Raw genomic sequence first — 18,484 nt, forward strand, 5'->3', positions numbered from 1 at the left:
CAATTGTTAGTATCTTGCCGCCTCCTGCATCTTCTGCCGAAACTTTTTCTACCGATGCTATTGCTGCTGGGCCTTCGGGAGTTGGCTTCTTCTTAATTTCCCTGTCGAGTTTTTCCTCCTTGACTTCTTGTATCGTCAACTTGGGCGGGTGGTCGACAGTATCTCGCAGTGGCCCAAATTTAGCAGCAATCCTTTGAAAGTCACGGTCACAATTGTCCGAGCGTGAAAAGCTCCCATAGACTGTGATGTTTGTTCCATTGTTCCCTGGCATCTTCAGCTTGAGGTATGCGTAGTGCGGCACGGCCATGAACTTGGCGTAAGCTGGTCTCCCGAGTATGGTGTGGTACTGCGATTCCCAGTTCACGACTTCAAACTCGATCTTCTCCTTCCTGAAGTTGTCGGGTTTACCGAAAACGACATTCAAGTAAGCTTTGCCAAGGGAATGCGCAGGTGAAGTAGGGAGTATCCCATGGAAGCAGTATCACGAGTCCTCCAGCATTCTCATGGTGATCCCCATACTTTGAATTGTGTCAAGGAATATCAAGTTGAGTCCACTTCCTCCATCCATGAAGACTTTGCTCATCTTGAATCCTCCTATCTGTGCTTCGACCACTAGGGCGGCGTGCCCTGGCTTCGGTATGGTCATCAGGTGATCCATTCGACTGAACGTGATTTCCTGAGACGACCATTCGACATATTCGGGAATGTTCGCCATGACGCTTTCTGCCAGGTTGATCTCTCGGGTGAGCTTCTTCATCTCTCTCCTTGAAACACCTGTCCTGTGAATCATGTTCATTTGCCCACGTGGTGGTGGAAACGCCTCGTTGGGTTGATGAGGCTGAGCTTGCTGGACTTGATGCTGTGGTGGGGGTGGTGGTGGTGGTGGCGGTAGCTGTTTCTGGCCTGCCTGCTGGATGAGCTCGTGCATATCGAGGAACTGCCGACAATCCCTGAGCAGGTGGCTAGATTTTACTTTTCCATCCTTGGAATCGGTATAACAATGCAGGTAGCAAGGGGCGTTGATCTGTTCAGCGTAAGGTAATTTGGGAGTTCTCTGAGGTCGCGGTTTATAGTTGCCACGGTTCCCAGAGTCGTTCCGATTGCCGTCCTGCCGATCGTCTCGCCTGTTGTCATACCGATCATCCTGTCGATCAGAATAACCTGCGGCCACCAGGTTGTTGTCATCATAACTGCGGTTCTTCCTTCTCTTACTCCGGTCCCTTCGACCACCCGAATCATTCTTCGGCTGGTCATCCTCTTCGTCGTCGCTGCGCTGTCGTGGTTTTCGGACATTGTCTTCACCATCGGCCCAGTTGTTGGCGATTTCCATTAGCTTGGTTATGGTCTTCGGCTTTTTGCGTCCAAGCTCTTCTATATAGCTTTCACGTCGGATGCCATCGCTAAAAGCGTCAATTGGCCTGTCCACAGATACGTCTTCCGCAGCATTTAGGAGTTTGGTGAACCTCCCGATGTACGCGCGCATCGACTCCTTCTGCTTCTGTTGGTAGTGTCGCAACTCCTCGATCCCGACGGGCCTCTTGTAGGTTGCTTGAAAGTTAGCAACAAAAGCTTCTACTAAGTCATCCCATGACTTGATGGAACCCTTCGGCAGTCCTCTGAGCCAGGCTCGTGCTGAGTCCTTTAGGTAAAGCTGCAGACATTGCATTGCTGCTATCTGATTCCCTTTTTGCAGAATTACTGTCTGCAGATAGTCCTCTATCCAGGATCTTGGCTCCTGCTGCCCATCGTATTTGGCAGCGTCGGTAGGTGTAGGTTTGAACTTTTTGGGTGGCATTGCCTCCCGAATTTTGTAGCTCAGACAGTCGGCTCCTCTAAGTTCGCCGTCGTTCTCCTGGGTCTCGTCCGAAGAATCGCTGTCAAGTTCTTCTCTCATGGCGCGTCGTCGCCTTGCTTTGTCAATCCTGCTCTGTGTGATTTCGTCCCGAGCGTCTCTTGCGTGATGTTTTGATCCGCTGCCCTGCAGGGTCTTCTCTTTCGGCGGAACTAGATTTTGTCCTAGTATCGCAAGACTCTCCAAAGCACCGCGGTGGGCCTGAACCATGGATCCTTCAGGACGCTGGTTAATGAGGTACGCTGCAAGGTTGGCCGTTGCTCCTGCGACGGTTTTTGGCCGTGGCATGCCTGCGGTGTCCGTGGTCATAAAGGACTTGGTCAAGTTTGATGTTATCTCCCTTGCATCATCTTCCGAGAGCCTGGACATCCTCGATCGATGTTTGCCTCCTCCGTGGGTACTTCGGGAGGCGCTCCCCTGCGAGGCCCTTCGTCGCTCGCTGGACCGGTCTGCCGCAGATAGTCGTTTCTCGAGGGTGGCTTGCTCCTTAGACAGGCGCTCCCGATTTTTCTCCAATATGGAGCGGTAGGCGTTGAGCGTACCAACCGTGGTTCCCGCCGAAAGCGGTGTGTTGTTGAGCACGGCTGCCTTGGCTGCTGCCCACTCTTCTTCTGTGATGGTGTGGTCGCTGTTGTCATTGCTGGCGCTATCTCCGAAACTAGCCCGCCTGCTGGAACGGGGGGTGCGTTCCCCATCTCCCCTGTTAGCGACGTAGACTTGGAGGGGCGCCACTCTTCGGGTGTCTCCTCGGACGACGCTACCAATGCTGTCCTCTCCCGACGAATAATAGGCGTTGCAGATGAATGGCGTGTCGCTTGACCCTAGCCCATGCCTGGTGTCGCAGTTTATGCAGTAGTACGAGGTCATCTCCGAGGGCATGGGGTCATCAGATCCAACTGACATGGAAGATGCCGAGCGAGGAGTCGGTGGCGCGGACGGACTCGACGGGTTTTCTTGGCCATCCGAAAGGTCGGGTGTCGATGACGCACTTGGGCTTGTTGATCTGGGGATATGAGATTCCAGTAGCCGGAGAATTCCTTCTGAGTTGACGTTGTAGTGGACGCTCCCGAACGCCATGTCCATGTTGCCTTGCAGACCAGAGAAGGTGGAGCGAGACGATTCGCTGTGCGGGGTAAATTCGTAGGAGCCAAAACGGATCAGGCTTCCCAGATGAGACGATGATGGTGCTGATGAAGCTGCTGATGACATGACGGGTTCAGCCGATGTCCGATCTTGTGCCGACAGGGTTCCCACAGACGGCGCCAATTTTTGAGGGTACTCCTCGCCAATGCCCTCCGATAGGGGCTTAGGGTTGACGGAATCCTGTAGGCTAACACGAGACATCGGTTCACAGACAAGCGGGGAGAGCGATTTACCCAGGTTCGGGGCCCTCGATGAGGTAAAACCCTTACGTCCTGCCTGTCTGTTCTTTGATTATGAAAATAATGGGTTACAATGGGGTGCCGAATAGATCGGCTGAGATCTAGGCGAGATTGCTGTTGCTAGGGTTACCTAGCTCTAAGCTTTTTCTGGCTAAGATTGCTAAAGTTGCTCGTGTCCTTCGGCAGCCCCTCTCCTGGCCTTTATATAGGAGGCCAGGTCTCGAGAGGTCTAACCGAATACGACTAGATTTACAGTAGTTTAGATCCAATCTTTCCTTGTTTGTTTGCTTCCTTGTCTTGCTCGTCAAGGGATCTTCTGGCGCGCCGACCTAGTGGCCCATCTAGCCTTCGGGTGTCTTCATGGGCCTCCAGTTGGTCAATACAGGATAGGGTAACATCGGTTACTCGAAGGGTAATGCCCACGTCATAGTATCTATAGCCGTGGGAGTTCTCCGCATATCCAACAAATGTGCCCTCAATGGTTCTAGTTTCAAATTTACCGAGCTTCCCTTTGTTGTTCTTAACAAGACATTTGCATCCAAAGACACGAATGTACATCACATTAGGCTTGTTACCTGTGAGAAGCTCGTATGGAGTTTTGTTATGGAGGGGGCGGAGGAAGAGTCGGTTGGAGTAGTGGACAGCCGTAGAGATGGCTTCTCCCCAAAAGTTGTGGGGTGAGTTGAATTCACTCAACATGGTTCTTGCCATCTCAATGATAGTCCGGTTCTTTCTTTCAACAACACCATTTTGTTGAGGGGTGTATGGCACCGAAAACTCATGCTTGATGCCCTCATCATCAACAAACTCTTGCATGGTGTAGTTCTTGAACTCGGTGCCATTGTCGGTCCTAATCGCCTTGATCTCGGATTCATACATACGTTGAGCTTTCTTGGCGAAGGTGATGAACTCTCTATGGGTCTCATCCTTAGACTTAAGGAGAAAGACCCAAGAGTATCTTGAGTAATCATCAACAATGACAAGTCCATACTTGCTCCCACCAAGAGTATCATAATGTGATGGCCCAAAGAGATCCAAATGAAGGAGCTCCAAAGGCCTAGATGTGGTGACGGAGCTCTTGATAGGATGTTTCTTCTTGAGTTGTTTCCCGGCTACACATGCACTGCACACACGATCTTTCTCAAAAGAAATGTCGGTTAGTCCCACAATGTGCTCACCCTTTAGGAGTTGTTTGAGATTTCTCATGTTAACATGACCAAGGCGGCGATGCCACAACCAACCTTCGTCATGTTTGGCCGCCATTAGACATGTCGAGGGAGAGGGGCTCTCTTTCGAGAGGTCAACCATGTAAAGGTTGTTCTCCACATATCCAACAAGGACCAATTTGAGATTGTCACTCCTAAAGACTTTCACACAATAATTAGTAAAATATGAATTGTAACCGCATCCGAAAGATGATATACAGAAAGAAAATTATAGCCAAGGGATTCAACAAGAATGACCGTCTCAAGGCACAAGTCCTTAGAGATTTCCACCTTGCCATACCCAAGTACCTTTCCCTTTGAATTATCACCAAAGGTGATGCTTGACTTCTTGTTTATATCTTCAATGAATTGGTCAAGCACACCTCTTCCTCCGGTCATATGATTGGTGCATCCACTATCAAACACCCATTTTGGACCACTGGAGGAATACCCCTACAAAATCAAGTAGAGGATTTAGGAACCCATTGATTAATGGGTTCCTTTGCAATGGCAATAATATCTTTTGGTACCCAAATTGAGTACCCTCTATAAGCATAGCCATTACGAGGGCCAACATAGTTAGCATAAACATCACCATAATAATCAAAAAATAAAGCATAGTGATTGTTTGGCCCCGTGCGGTCACCACTAGTGGCTTTGCCTTTTGAGGCTTTGCCATCATTAGTGACCTTCTTGTTCTTTTCTTGAACGGGCTTCTCCTTCTTGTAGTTCTTCTTCTTGTGGGACTTGGGAACATATCCAAGTCCAAAATTTTGATTGTTTGACCTTTGCTTACTCAAAAGGTCATCCAATCCCATCTTATTCTTGGCGGTGGTGAACTTTGCAAGTTCCTTTGTTAACCTAACATTTTCCTCAAGAATAGTTGCTTGCTCACAAGAAGATTCATTAGGATGATAGTCGAGACCATATTTGGTCACCAAAGATTCAAGATATGCATTGGTATCAACATCAGCCACGACCCCCTGGCAACCAACAGATCAAAGCCCCAGCCAAATTTGGTACCACAACCTCCTTCCCTCTCCACGAATCGAGAGGCAAAAAAGGGGACTGCCGCCTACGACCATCAACCACCGAGAAAACCCCACCCATGTCAAGCAGAGGTACCCAATAGCCTAACGGATCCAAGTACCTGACCGCTGACACCACCCCGTGCCTGCTCGCGCATGCCAGCCCCAACCGACGACGCAGGGCAAGGCAAAGAGGTTAGGCCGAGGTCGTCCGGCATCGGATCTGATAAAGGGTAAGCCTACGATGTGTGGCCCGATCTTACGAATTGACCAAGGGAAAGGCGGGGGAGAGGAAGGACACAAACAATCGCAAAGAACACGATGAACACACACAAAACACAAGCCGATATAATTTCAGTGCTGCGGTGACCCAGCATACCACTGCATGTTGTAGTATACAAGTCGTTGATATGATCTTTGCGAAGGGACTTCTTCACAATTTGCCATATCCCTCAGAGTGGTACAACAGAAACATTGCAGGTCATAACACTCCATACTTTATTACAAACATTGTCTTAACAAGTTGGTATTCTCACAGGTCCTATGAGAACACCCTAAGATACTACTTAAGTACGATTACAACTCATAACAAATATAAAGAGAGCTCAACAACTTATTTAGGTAAGTTCTACGTTGCTCGGCTCTATGATGCTAGGGTAGGTCACTACTCCTCCACCTCCGTGTCATCTGGTCCGTAGACTATCCCATAGTCTACGCCTTCCACTCCGCCGGTAAGATCAGGTTCTTCGTAGACCAGCTCGTAACTTCCTTCTGGTGCTCCATCGTTGATGGCCTCCACTTTCGGATCACAGTCTAGCAAGGGTGTCGAAAGAAAGTGAGTACAGGGGTACTCAGCAAGTTCTAAAAGAATAAAAGGTGTTTGATGCACTAGCTACGACCATTGATCAGGAAATCGTAGGTCAATGCATGTTTTGCAATCATTTCTTCAAAAGGTTGCTTTTATTATGAAAACTATGCCCGTCAGTCTTCACAGGTTGACTAGAACTTCGTGGAGTTCCTTTCCTGCCGCGTTCGCAGTTCCCTTCCTGGAACAAGGAGTGACAGCCACAATTTGATACACTCTGCAGAGGTGCGTTACTTTTCCCACAAGAGATCTCACCCTTTTTGCCATCCGCAGGGACTTGCCCCCGTTCACACTTCCTTTGGTGTGAGGCCAGGTATAAAGATCCAAGCCCACACCGCCTTCTCCGCGACTGCAAACCCACCCTTTTGTCCAACCGTACACCCCCAGTAGACTTCCCCCGATAATACGGCTTTACTCACGGTGTACTCCGGACAATCCTTCATAGATGGTAGAGCTTATCATCACTAATGGATGGGGATTTAAAAGGATATCCCAACCTATTGCGGAAGTGCCTCCAACACCCCACCGGCTCTACCAATCCGTTGGCGTGCAGAAGGGAAAAGATACGGCTGGCTTCCCCAGAGCCATTATAGATCTCATGGTCAACGCGATTTGTACGGCGCTAGAATCACTGGACGGCATTGGTAATTAATCCTAGGGTGATATAACCCATTGCAATGGAACCTCCACCATATCAACACATACCATGGTTCCATTGCCAGCCACATAGTCATATTCATAGTTGGAAAGTAACATTTCATTTGCGATGCAGGAATGATAAGTATATAGCTTTGCATTAAAGTAGTAGAAAATACTCAAGTTGACATGAGCAAGGGTGAACTTGCCTGTGGACTTGAGATAGTGCAGTTCAATGCTGTTGATGGAACCTGGACCTCGGGTTCTGTAAGAAGCATCATTGTCCGGTAAGGACAATGTTATAAAATCCAAATAATGCAATCATGGATGTATTATTTTATGTTGGATCCCTTTACCCCGCTGAGTTATATCAATTTAGGGTTGCGTTTAAAATTTATGTCTTCGACAGTAATTTACAATTGATTTAAAAGTATAAATCATTGTAGTTCACACCAAGTACACAATTCAAAGTAAAACTATTTTACTTGATGATTTCCTTAATCATTCCAAAAATAATTTGAAATTATTGAGTTACCTCTATAGTTTTTGGAATAAAAAGGAATATAGTATTTTTCTTGGAAAAATACCCTTTTCAATAGAAATGACTTGGAATATTAGAATTTCATTTTGAAATGTTTGAAAATAAGTATTTGAACTTATTTGAGATTTTTCCTTGAATTTTAATTACAAGGAAATAATAATTTTAAATTCCAAGTTATTATTTAAATTCTTAAAATTCATAATTTTGAATTTGTTTCATAAATTCCATTCATATTTTATTCTTGTTAAGATTTTTTTTTCATTCATTAATCCAATTTTTAATGGATTTTTAGAGTTGTATTTGATTTATTAAAATTTGGTAAAGTTCTGGCCTTTATTAAATGTTAAAAGACTAAAATACCCCCCTGGACCTTATTGGGCCCAGCCCAATAACCTAAGCCCATGGGACAGCCCACTAAGGCTTGCCCCATAGCGGCTCAGTGGCGCCAAACGGCCCACCGCTCTCACTCACTCGGCCCTCTCTCTCTCTCGTCCACCTCTAACCCTAACCTCTCGCGACGCTCTGGCGATGGCGTCGCCGCCATGGCCGCCGCCTCGCTCCGGCCATCGCCGTGCTCCTCCGCCGTAGCCACCTACCGAACTAGAACCGCCGCGTGCAGATCTATCGATCTGTCCGCGTAGTTTTCCCCTTCTCTTCCTCTCCTGGCGAATCGCCTCCGTTCTGGATCTCGCGGAGATTCGCCTCGACGAACTCCGGCGAGCGCTCGTCCTCGCCGACGATGGGTGTGCTCCTGGGTTGACCTGGCGCGGGTGCTGCTCGCAGTACTCGTGCCGTCGCCTCAGGTGCTTCTGCTACGGTGGTGCTGGGTTCGTGTTTGGGTTCGCCGGCGTAACGTCGGCGCCTACCCTGGACTCGCAGCTGTTAGGGCCGCGCGAGCACTGCCTCGCCATGCCCTAGCTTCTGCTTCCAGGCGCAAGTAAGTGTTGCATCTCCTCCTTTTCTTCTGTGCGCCTCCCTTGCCACTGTTCTTCTTCCTCCTCATGCTCTGTTGCTCTCTGGTGATCCTGTGATCACGCAGAGCCATGCTATTGCTGCGCAATTTTCCTGTGCTTCTGTTTACTGCAAGCTCATGACCCAATTACCATTCTTGAAATCGGCACATGCTGCTTTGCTTGCTATTCATGCTGTGCTTGCTTCTCTGCTGCTCCTAGCATGCTCTGTACTTGCCATGCTCTACTGTGCTTGCTCAAAAGCTAACTATGCCATGCTATGCTTGGTTATGACTTGCTTGTGCTTACTGGTATATCATGCTTGCTTGTCTAGGTGTATTTGTGATGCATCAGTGACACTTGTGTGTGTGCCAGTGGTGCCTGTGATCTGCTTCAGTGCTATCTATGCAAGCCAATGATCCATTGGATCATTCCTTGCCTGTTGGCTAACTTCCCTGTGTAGCTTGGCTTGCTGCAATTGATCCATTTGATCAATTCAATGTCAGTGATGGCTTACTGATTAATACTGTGGCTAAGTGATTCAATTTCCTTTGTGATACTGATGCTCAAGCATCACTATGATGTTGCTTACTTGTGCTGTTGCTCATCTTAGCTACCTAGACTTGCTCTAGTGGCTATGGATTAAACTGTGTTGCCTTATATTATGTTGCTGTCAGTATTAAGCATGGATCTGTGATAAATTCATGCTTGTATAATTAAATTATGATGAACTGCTTATGCAGTAATGATTTAAATGATTTGCTTGCAAATGACTTAGCTGTTCATGATTATCTGGCAAGCAATTGAATCTGAATCCATTCCTGGATAATGATGTGCTATGTTTGGCTTCATTTTAGTTGATGCTAAGTGTGATGTGACCTCAGTGGCCTTGCTCCTGATTGGTTGCTCACCAAAATAGTTGGATCTTGTGGCTACTCAACCTTTGCTTGCATATTTGGGAATCATCCTTGAGATGAATGCTAATATGCTTGCCTGATGAAAATCTAGGGTTTACTGATGGTTCATAGCTTAGGATTTACTGTGTAGTCTTAGCTGCTAATCCTTACAATTCATCTACTGGTGCTATCTGTGCATGTGATCTGGCTATGGTGTGCATCTGTGCATGTGTGCTAGTTTCTGTGTACAAGATCTGTACCTAGATGCTTTCTATTTTTAGTAGCTTTTGACTGGCAGTAATCCTTGGTGAAAACCAAGTGATGATCTACCCATATGAGCATCTGCTCATCCCATGCTTATTTCATGCATATGTGATGGATCAGATCCATTGGATCTGTCCAGGTATTTGGTATACCTTGTTCCAGCTCCTAGTGTGAAATATTTGGTTGATGCAGACTTGGGGTTTCTGTACTCAGCCCTTCACCTCCAATCTCTGGTTGATCTTCTCAGGTCACCATGATTCCTGGTGGCTAAGTTGGTTGTGTTGGTTTCTGTTCTTGGTTATGAACTGGATGAACTGTGCTTGTTCTTGCTTCACCCTTACCTGATGATTTGCAAATGTGGTCGACTGACATGGTTCTAGGGTTTGTGTGCTATTTATATGGCCTCTACTTCATCCCTGGCCATGACACACAGGCTCATTTACTTTATGACTCATCCTTTGCCTTGCCTTGCTATTGCTTGCCTAGCAACAGCCTTGCTATGGTGAAACTTGTCGTGGTATCGTCACGGCATATGCCATAGGGTGGCTAATCGAAGTGGTTCCTGAGGGATCTCACGGCGGTATCCGGATGCGGGTATGGGCACGAGTGACACGGCGACGTACCCAGGTTCGAGGCCCTCCGGCGGAGGTAAAACCTCTACTCCTGCTATGAGTGTATATGATGATCACACAGTACAATGGTGCTCCTTGAGCTGTGTCCGGCTGCTCCTGAGAGGCTAAGGAAGACTATGGTCTCTCTCACAGGGCAGCTCTGTAGGTGGGTGAAAGCAATAAATGATCGATCCCCTGCACGAGAGGGGGTAGTGCGGCTTATATAGGCACCGGCACTTTACATATAAGACCCTATAGTTTACTGGCCGGCTGGGCCGGCTCCGGCTTCCGCTCCTTCCCGAGGCGGTGACGTCAGGAGTGGTTGAGGCATCGTGGCCTGTCCCATCCGGCTGCCACGGTCAGCGGTATGGAGGAGGTGTCCCTGTCGCCGTCAGCCACTGTAGCCAGTACGGATCGTCGTAAGCCCTGACGGCCTGTCCGGCGCGTGGCACTATTGCTCCACAGTGCCCCGCGCTTTACGGAAGAGGGAGTCAACGTGGACTTTGGGAACCCGGATCACCTACCCGGTTCCTTCCAGTGCAAGACTCGCCAGCCTCGAGTCGGTCTGAGGTACAAACCCCAGTCGGATATGGCTTGTAGAAGCCGGCCCAACTACAGCATTGGTGGCCGTAGCCAGGCCGACTAGGACCCAGAGCCAGCCGGCTTCCAGACCAGCCGGCCACGGCGCCAGCCGGCTGCTCCTCAGCCGGCCTTTGCCGTGAGCCGGCCAGCGGCCAGCCGGCTGCTCCGCGTCCATTGCCCTATCCGGGGTCTTCCCCCCGACATTAGCCCCCGAAGCTGGCAAGGTCCTGCGTTTAGAAGGACCTAGGCAGGTTTTCCTGGCTTCTCGAATATATTAGACGGCACTTGGAGGGGCCGACTGGGAATTTCCATTCAGCCGGCTGCGCCCTCATCCGGCTCGTTCCTGCCGGCTGCTTCTAGCCGGCCGCTTTTTATATTTGTGCAGTTTTTGCTTTCTCGCAAGATCCGATGGCGCATCTGCCTTGCCGATGAATTTTGGCTCGAGTGGAACTTCTTGTCCGGCTCCGGCTCGCTGCGCGCCGGAGTCTCCGCCGCCTCGGGTTCTGCGCCCGACTTGACCGGTCTGGCGCCTGGCCCAGCGGTCGGTTCGTCTGGTCACATCAATGTCCCCCCGGATCCGGTGCGGTAGTGGGCGACATGGTGTGGCCGTTTCCGAAAACCGTCGTGGACGTGGGAGGAGTTACGGCGCAGTAAATCCGGGGACGTGGCCCACGACCGCCACTTGGAGGCCAACCGCCCGCGGCAGGAGGCTATAAATGCCGCGGGGGAGGCATCGAGGCAGCCACTTGCCGTTCTCTTCCTCCTCGCGCTCCTGCTTCCATCGCTCCCTGCGCGCTCGAGCTCGCTGTTGCTCCGGCGAACGCCTCCCGCTGGCGAACTCCGGCAGGCGAATCTCCGCCGATCCGCCGCCGCCACTCCGTCAATCCGGCGCCACGGGGCCGCGCGTCTCGACGGAGCGTCCTCAGCCGCCGTTGTCGCCGCCGCGGTCGCAAGGTTCCTCCTCGCCGTTTAGTCTCTCCTGGTCATCTTCTTCCTCGACATCGCCAATGGCGTCCCCCAGCGGATCGTGGAGGGGCTCCTACATGCAGGAGGACGACATCGAGCGCCTGGTGCGCCTCCGGCGGATCCCGCAGTCGGTGATCACGCGGGTGCCCGGCGAGGAGGTGGAGCCCGAGCCGCGGCCCGGCGAGCGCGTCGTCTTCGGCGCGCACCTCGATCGCGGGCTGGGCCTGCCGGCTTCGACGTTCTTCCGGCAGTTCCTCGACCACTTCGGCCTTCAGCCGCACCACCTGCCGGCCAACGCGTGCGTCCTCCTGAGCTGCTTCGTGGCGTTCATGGAGGCTTACGCCGGCTTGTGGCCCGACATCGACTTCTGGAGTCGGCTCTTCTTCTTGAAGGCGCAGACCAACGACGGCCGCCTGCGAGCCTGCGGCGCCGCCTCGATCTACACCCAGCCTGGTACGCCTTTCCCCAAAATCCCCACCGTCGACTCGGTGAAGAACTGGCAGATGTCATTCTTCTACGTGCGCAACGAGGGGGAGCTCGTCGACCGGATCAACTTGCCGGAGTTCAACCCGGCTCCTCCAGTCGGCCGGATCAACTGGAGCCACAACGCCCGCTCGACGGATCAGAACGCCGAGGTGAATCTGCTTTGGGACTTCCTGGCGACAGCCACCGATGGCGGGCTGACTGCCGAAGATCTCCTCTGCACCATCGCCGAGCGCCGGGTGCTGCCGCTCCAGATGCGCACCCACAAGATCGGGCACATGTCCGGCCGGTTCGATCCGAACCGGACATCCACGGCGCGGCTCACCAAGGCCCAGGTGGCCAGCCGGGTGAACCACATCACCAAGGCGAACCTGCCGGAGGACTGGAGTTACGGGCTGGTGCCCTGCGACAGGAACCATCCACCGGCGCGGGTAAGCCTCGTGTCTTTGCCATTTTCCGGCTTGCGGCTGCGGGGCCGACTTCCTTTTTCTTCTGCCGACTTCCGGCTTGTCATATGCTCATGTTTTCTCTGTCTTTCTAGCTTTTTGAGCGCCAGAACGCCGAGGACGGCGACCTGGCGACGAAGAAGTGGACGCCGGATCACGTTGATTCGGCTGACCAAGCCGGCGACCATGCCGGCGACGACGACCTGCCGCAGGCGCCTGATCTAGGCGGCCAGGGGGAGCACAATCCGCCCCCCTCACCAGAGCAGCAGGAGGAGGAGGAGCCGGCGACGTCCGGCACGGGGCCAATCCCCGCCGTGCCTCTGCGCACGAGGCCGCCAAGCACCACGGCGACTTCGGCGCCCAAGGGCACGAAGCGAGCCGGCTCCACCGCCGCCTTGGAGGCGAAGGCGAAGAAGCAGCGCCGGCAGCAGCCGAAGAAGGTCCCGGAGCAGGCCGGGTGAGTTCTCTTTCTTTTTCTTGTTTGATTCCTTTTCTTTCCTTGCTTTCATGCTTATTGTCTTTCTGTTTATCCGGCTAGGGTCCCTATCAAGTTCGCCCAGGGCGGCGGCTCCCGGCAAGCTCTGCGCGTCGCGTCGCCGCCGCTGCGCCAAAGGAGGGAGCCGTCACCGCAGCCTTCATCGCGCGCTCCTACGCCACCGCCGTCTGCGGGTACTGCGCCTTCCGCAGGGGCACCTTCCTTCGCCGTGCCGCTGGCCTCAGCGCCTGATCGCGGCACGCGGGTCGAGCCGCCGCGGCAGCCAACGCTGGACGATATGTTCCCGCGCCGCGCCCCGTTTGTGGAGCGGGCAGCCGGAGCTGGCAAGGGCATGCCATCTGTGGCGGGAGCTGGAGCCGGTGGGGCTGCGCCGCCTTCGACCGGAGTCGGCGGTCCCGCGCCCAACGTCGTGGTGTTGGAGAGTTCTCCGGAAGGAGCGCCTCAAGCGCCGGATGCGACGGCTCCCACCGGGCCGACTGCTTCGACCGCGCCGCCTCCAGCTTCGGAGCCGACGAGGAGGGAGCCGACCGGGAAGGAGCCGGCGAGGGGGGAGCCAGCGCGCTCAAAGGACGCCGACTCCCGGGCTCTGGTGAGGACGAGGGGCCCGCCGGGCCCAACTGAGGGCCTTCACGTGGCCAAGGGGGCCCGGCTGCTTCATGTGCTGTCTGCCTCTGACTCCAGCCTAGGCTCGGCTGGCACCATGGAGGCTGCGTGGCATTCGGCGGATTCTTGCGAGGTGTTCAACCGGGAGGGGCAGCCTGGTACGGCGCCCATGAAGATGGTCTTCTCCGGCTACCGAGCCGGCCTTAAGAACAAGGCCGCCGAGGCCCTTGCCCAGCTAGCGACGCTGGAGGATGCTGACAAGGTAGGTGTCTTCTTGTTTTTGTAATTTGTTATTATCCTGGTAGCCCTCCGAGGCATGGTCCGGCTGCTTGGAGCCGGTCCGGGTTTCGTCTGGATATCTGATTGTTTCTTTCAGGCGGTTACGGAGCGACGCACCGTCTTGTACAACAAGGTGGTGACTAGCTACCACAAGGCCAAGATCGAGCGAGCCAGCTTGGCTCGCGAGCTGGAGGCTGTTAAGGGTAAGCTCTATGCTTCTTTTGACTTAATGTCTTGTTTTCTTTCAGTCTTGGTTGGCTGACATTTCTTTCTGGCCGCCTCGCAGTTGAAGCCGCCAAGGTCCCGCAGCTGGAGTCGGATCTCCGAGCCGCTCGTGCCCAGTGCGCCGAGAGCGAGGAGGCAGGCCGATCCGCCGCCGGCAAGCTCAAGCTGGCTGAGCAGGAGCTGACGCGGCTGCGCCTGCTGGAACAGAACCACCTTGCTGAGCTCAACTCCCTCCGGACGGCGGAGAAGGAGAAGGTGGAGGATCTGAGCCGGCGGCTGACGGAGGTGGAGAAGCAGCGGCTTGTGCTGCAGGAGGAGGTCACCGTCAAGTCCACAGAGCTGACGGCTACCGCCAAGCGCTGGACGGATGAGATTGGCGCACTAGATCGCGGCTTGGCGGGTGAGTGCATCTCTAAGTTCCTTTCCCTTTGCCGGCTTTCGGCTGTTGGCTGCCGGCTTTCGCTGGCAGCCGGCAGCAGAAACTTCTTCGTTATCTTCAACTTGGGGCTGGTGGCAGTCGGTTCTTGCCGGCTGCCGCCAGGCTTTTCCTTTTGGCTTAGGACTTCGAAAATTTGCATTTTTCAGCTTATTTCGGCTTCGATGATTTCTGACTTGCTTTGTCTTGCAGCGGCCTTCCCGGAGACGCAGGACGCGGCTCTGGCAGCCGTTGGCGTTGCGCGCGAGTCCAGGAGGCAGGAGACCGGCGAGGGCAGCTCGGAGTATTTCTCCATGGAGGATCACATGGCGTCCATGGCTGCCCGCGTCGAGCCTATCACCAAGCTCGGCTGGGAGCTTCGGAAGGCGGCTGAAGAGCTGGTGCCCATGCTGTGGCCTGAAGAGGCGGCGCCGCAGGATATCTCCGGCCTCATCTCCGCGATGGAGCGGGCGCCGGACCGCTTCCTCGACTGGAAGGAGTCGGCCACGCGCGCCGGTGCCGACATGGCGCTGTCCTTCGTCCTCTCCTGGTACAACGAGGTGGACCTGGGGCAGCTTGAGTTCCGGCGAGCCGGCGTGGAGGACAAGCTCCCAGCCGATCTCAAGGCCGCCCGCCTTGCTCGAGCCAGCACCATCGCCGAGTTCGTCGACAAGGCCCTCTTCGTCGCGGACCCGAACCCTCCTCCATCCGATGGGGAGTATATGGACGATGAGGAGGCGGAGGACGTGCCTGAGGACGACCCGGCAGCCGGCTCCACTGATGCCCCTCCGGCTTAGATTTCCTGCTTTCCAGTTGTTCTTTTGCCAAGACAATTTGTTAAATCCCCGGGATGCCGGGTGCATATGTAAGACAATGTTATTATCCTTTTATTAAGGCACACTTTAATGTGTTTGTCATCTGCGTGCCGAGTTGCTTTCTTTCGACTCGTTCGCTTTTTCCCATCCGCCCCACTCTTTGGCTGTGCCCTTGCCGGTCGTACGTCCGACTTGCGATCCGTCGCCGGATCAAGAGCGGGCCGCTGGGTGAGGCCGACAGTATTTCAGTCGAACGAGCTGAATTCGGCAATCCGGCACTTTTTATGAAAAGTTGCAAGTCAACTCGCTTTTACTCTTTCCCTTAGTCGTTTTTCGCGTGCCGGCTCCCTAGGCCTTACTCCCGCCAGCCGGACAGCCGGGTTGCGGTCTGTAGCTGGATCGGAAGCCGGCTGTCGGAAACCGGATCACGTTACTGGGCCGACCGCGTGAGAGGGTTCAAACCAATTGGCGAAACAAGGTAAAGTACGCGAAAAACTTGTCAGAAACAGCGCTCTTGGCGCAAGCTTTTTCATAACTCACAAAAGGGATACAAAGGGATACATACATTCCTGCTCTCATGTGTAAAATGGGCGGAGTAACCTGACATTCCAGGGACGTTTAGTCTCCTCGTCAGCCTTGTCCGGCTTGTTTTTCTTAGCCTCTTGGGCATCTATGAGATAGTAGGAATCATTGCCTACTGCCTTGCTCACGATGAAGGGACCCTCCCATGGGGATGACAGTTTATGCTGTCCGGCTGTCCTCTGGATCAGCCGGAGCACTAGGTCTCCTTCTTGGAATGCTAAGGGCTGGACCCTCCGGCTGTGATAGCGTCGGAGGCTTTGCTGGTAGATAGTAGATCTAGACTCAGCCAGCAGCCGGGCCTCTTCGACCAAGTCAACTCCATCTTCGCGAGCTTCTTTGGCTTCGGCTTCTGTGTAGAGCTTGATCCTTGGCGCGTCATGCTCGATATCAGTCGGCAAGACGGCTTCGGCCCCGTATACGAGGAAAAATGGTGTGAAGCCGACTGAGCGGTTTGTCATTGTGCGCAGGCTCCACAGCACATTGGGCAGTTCTTCAATCCAGCAGCCGGCTGCTCGCTCGAGCGGCTCCACCAGCCGGGGCCGGATGCCGGCTAGGACTAAGCCGTTAGCCTTTTCCACTTGTCCATTGGACTGCGGGTGTGCCACGAGAAGATAGGGCCATCCGGATCCCCATTTCCCCGCAATAGCGAGAGAAGATGCCTTGGGAGAAGTTGGTGCCGTTGTCGGTGATGATGGTGTGGGGGTAGCCGAATCTCACAATGATTTCCTTGAGGAAAGTGACGGCTGTGGACCCATCCAGTTTCTTGATTGGCTTGGCTTCGATCCACTTGGTGAATTTGTCAATCATCACCAAGAGATGTGTCATGCCGCCTCGCGCTGTTCTGAATGGGCCTACCATATCCAAGCCCCATACGGCAAACGGCCATGTGATGGGGATGGTTTTCAAGGCGGAAGCCGGCTGGTGTCTTTGCTTTGCGAAGCGCTGACAGCCGTTGCACTTCTTCACCAAATCTTCTGCGTCTACGAGCGCGGTCGGCGATAAAAACCGTGCCGGAAGGCTTTGGCCACTATGGCTCTGGATGAGGCGTGATGTCCGCACTCTCCTTGATGGATTTCCCGTAGGAGTTCAATCCCTTCAGCCGGCTCGACGCACCGTTGGAACACCCCACTTACGCTGCGTTTGTACAGCTGGTGGTTGATGATGGTATAGGCCTTGGCCCTTCTCTCAATCTGCCTGGCCCGGACTCGTCATCAGCAGCACACCGTCGGTGAGGTAGGAGAGGAATTCTTGTGCCCATGAAGGTACGCATCTTATCTCGAATACGCTGACCAACAGGGCCTCCTGCGTGGGAGCTTCCGGATTCGACTGCATGGTCGCCGGGTTCGGCTTGCTAGCCGGCGGGTTTGGCTTGCTAGCCCCCGAGTTTGGCGATGAAGCCCCCGGGTTGGACTGAGAAGTCCCCGGGTTCGGCATGCTAGCCGGCGGGTTTGGCTTGTTAGCCCCCGACTTGGGCGATGAAGCCCCCGGGTTCGGCTGAGCAGCCCCCGGGTCAGCCGGCACGAATATTGAATCCGAGTCCGGTGACGGTATGATGGACGGCTTCTTGAGAACCACCAAGGCGACACCCGGCGGAATGGCTTGCCGGGTTGAGCCAATCTTGGATAAGGCATCAGCCGCTTCGTTATTTGCTCGTGGCACATGGTGGAATTCGCAGCCGTCGAAGAAGCCGGATAGCTGCTGGACATGGAAGCGGTACGAGGCCATGTTGGCGTCCTTCGCGTCCCAGTCGCCAGATGCTTGCTGTATGACCAAGTCGGAGTCGCCGAAGCAGAGTATGCGACACACGCCAATCTCCTTGGCCAGCTTCAGCCCATGAATGAGTGCTTCATACTCCGCCACATTGTTGGAGGCGGCGAAGTGGATCTGCAGGATGTAGTCCAGCCGGTCCCCCTTGGGAGAAGTGATGACGATGCCGGCTCCCAAGCCGTTGCGCATCTTTGAGCCGTCGAAGTGCATCTTCCAATGTGTGGAATCCGGCACAGGCGGCAGTCGCATCTCAGCCTGGTCCGACGAAGAAGTCCGCGAGGATCTGCGACTTGATGGTTGTGCGTGGCTCGTAGAGGATGGTGTGGGCGGCTAGCTCCAGGGCCCACTTGGCAACCCGGCCGTTGGCATCCTTGCTGCCTATGATTTCCGCCAAGGGTGCTGTGGCAACCACCCTGATGGGGTGCTCTTGGAAGTAGTGCTTGAGCTTCTTGGCCGCCATGTAGACGCCGTAGGTGACCTTCTGGTAGTGGGGGTAATTTTGCTTCGACTGGGAGAGCACTTCGCTAAGGTAATAGACTGGGCGCTGAACCAGCTGCTCCCTGTTGCCGGCTTCTCTGCGCTCCACCACCAGGAC

At 53.7% G+C, this 18,484-nt stretch overlaps 1 protein-coding gene across 1 annotated transcript in view; it reads left to right on the top strand.

Annotated features, from left to right (window-relative positions):
* LOC139832489 (uncharacterized) overlaps positions 1–15,614 on the top strand; it is a 61,786-nt gene extending 46,172 nt beyond the window's left edge. Inside the window, exons 2-3 of the mRNA XM_071822263.1 lie at positions 14,518–14,710; positions 14,939–15,614. Coding sequence (XP_071678364.1) covers positions 14,518–14,710; positions 14,939–15,522 — 777 coding nt within the window. The 3' untranslated portion in view covers positions 15,523–15,614. The remainder of the gene's footprint in view (positions 1–14,517; positions 14,711–14,938) is intronic.
* The last annotated feature ends 2,870 nt before the right edge of the window (positions 15,615–18,484 follow it).

Source organism: Lolium perenne, chromosome 6 (assembly GCF_019359855.2).
Source record: "Lolium perenne isolate Kyuss_39 chromosome 6, Kyuss_2.0, whole genome shotgun sequence".
NCBI classification, from domain to species: Eukaryota; Viridiplantae; Streptophyta; class Magnoliopsida; order Poales; family Poaceae; genus Lolium; species Lolium perenne.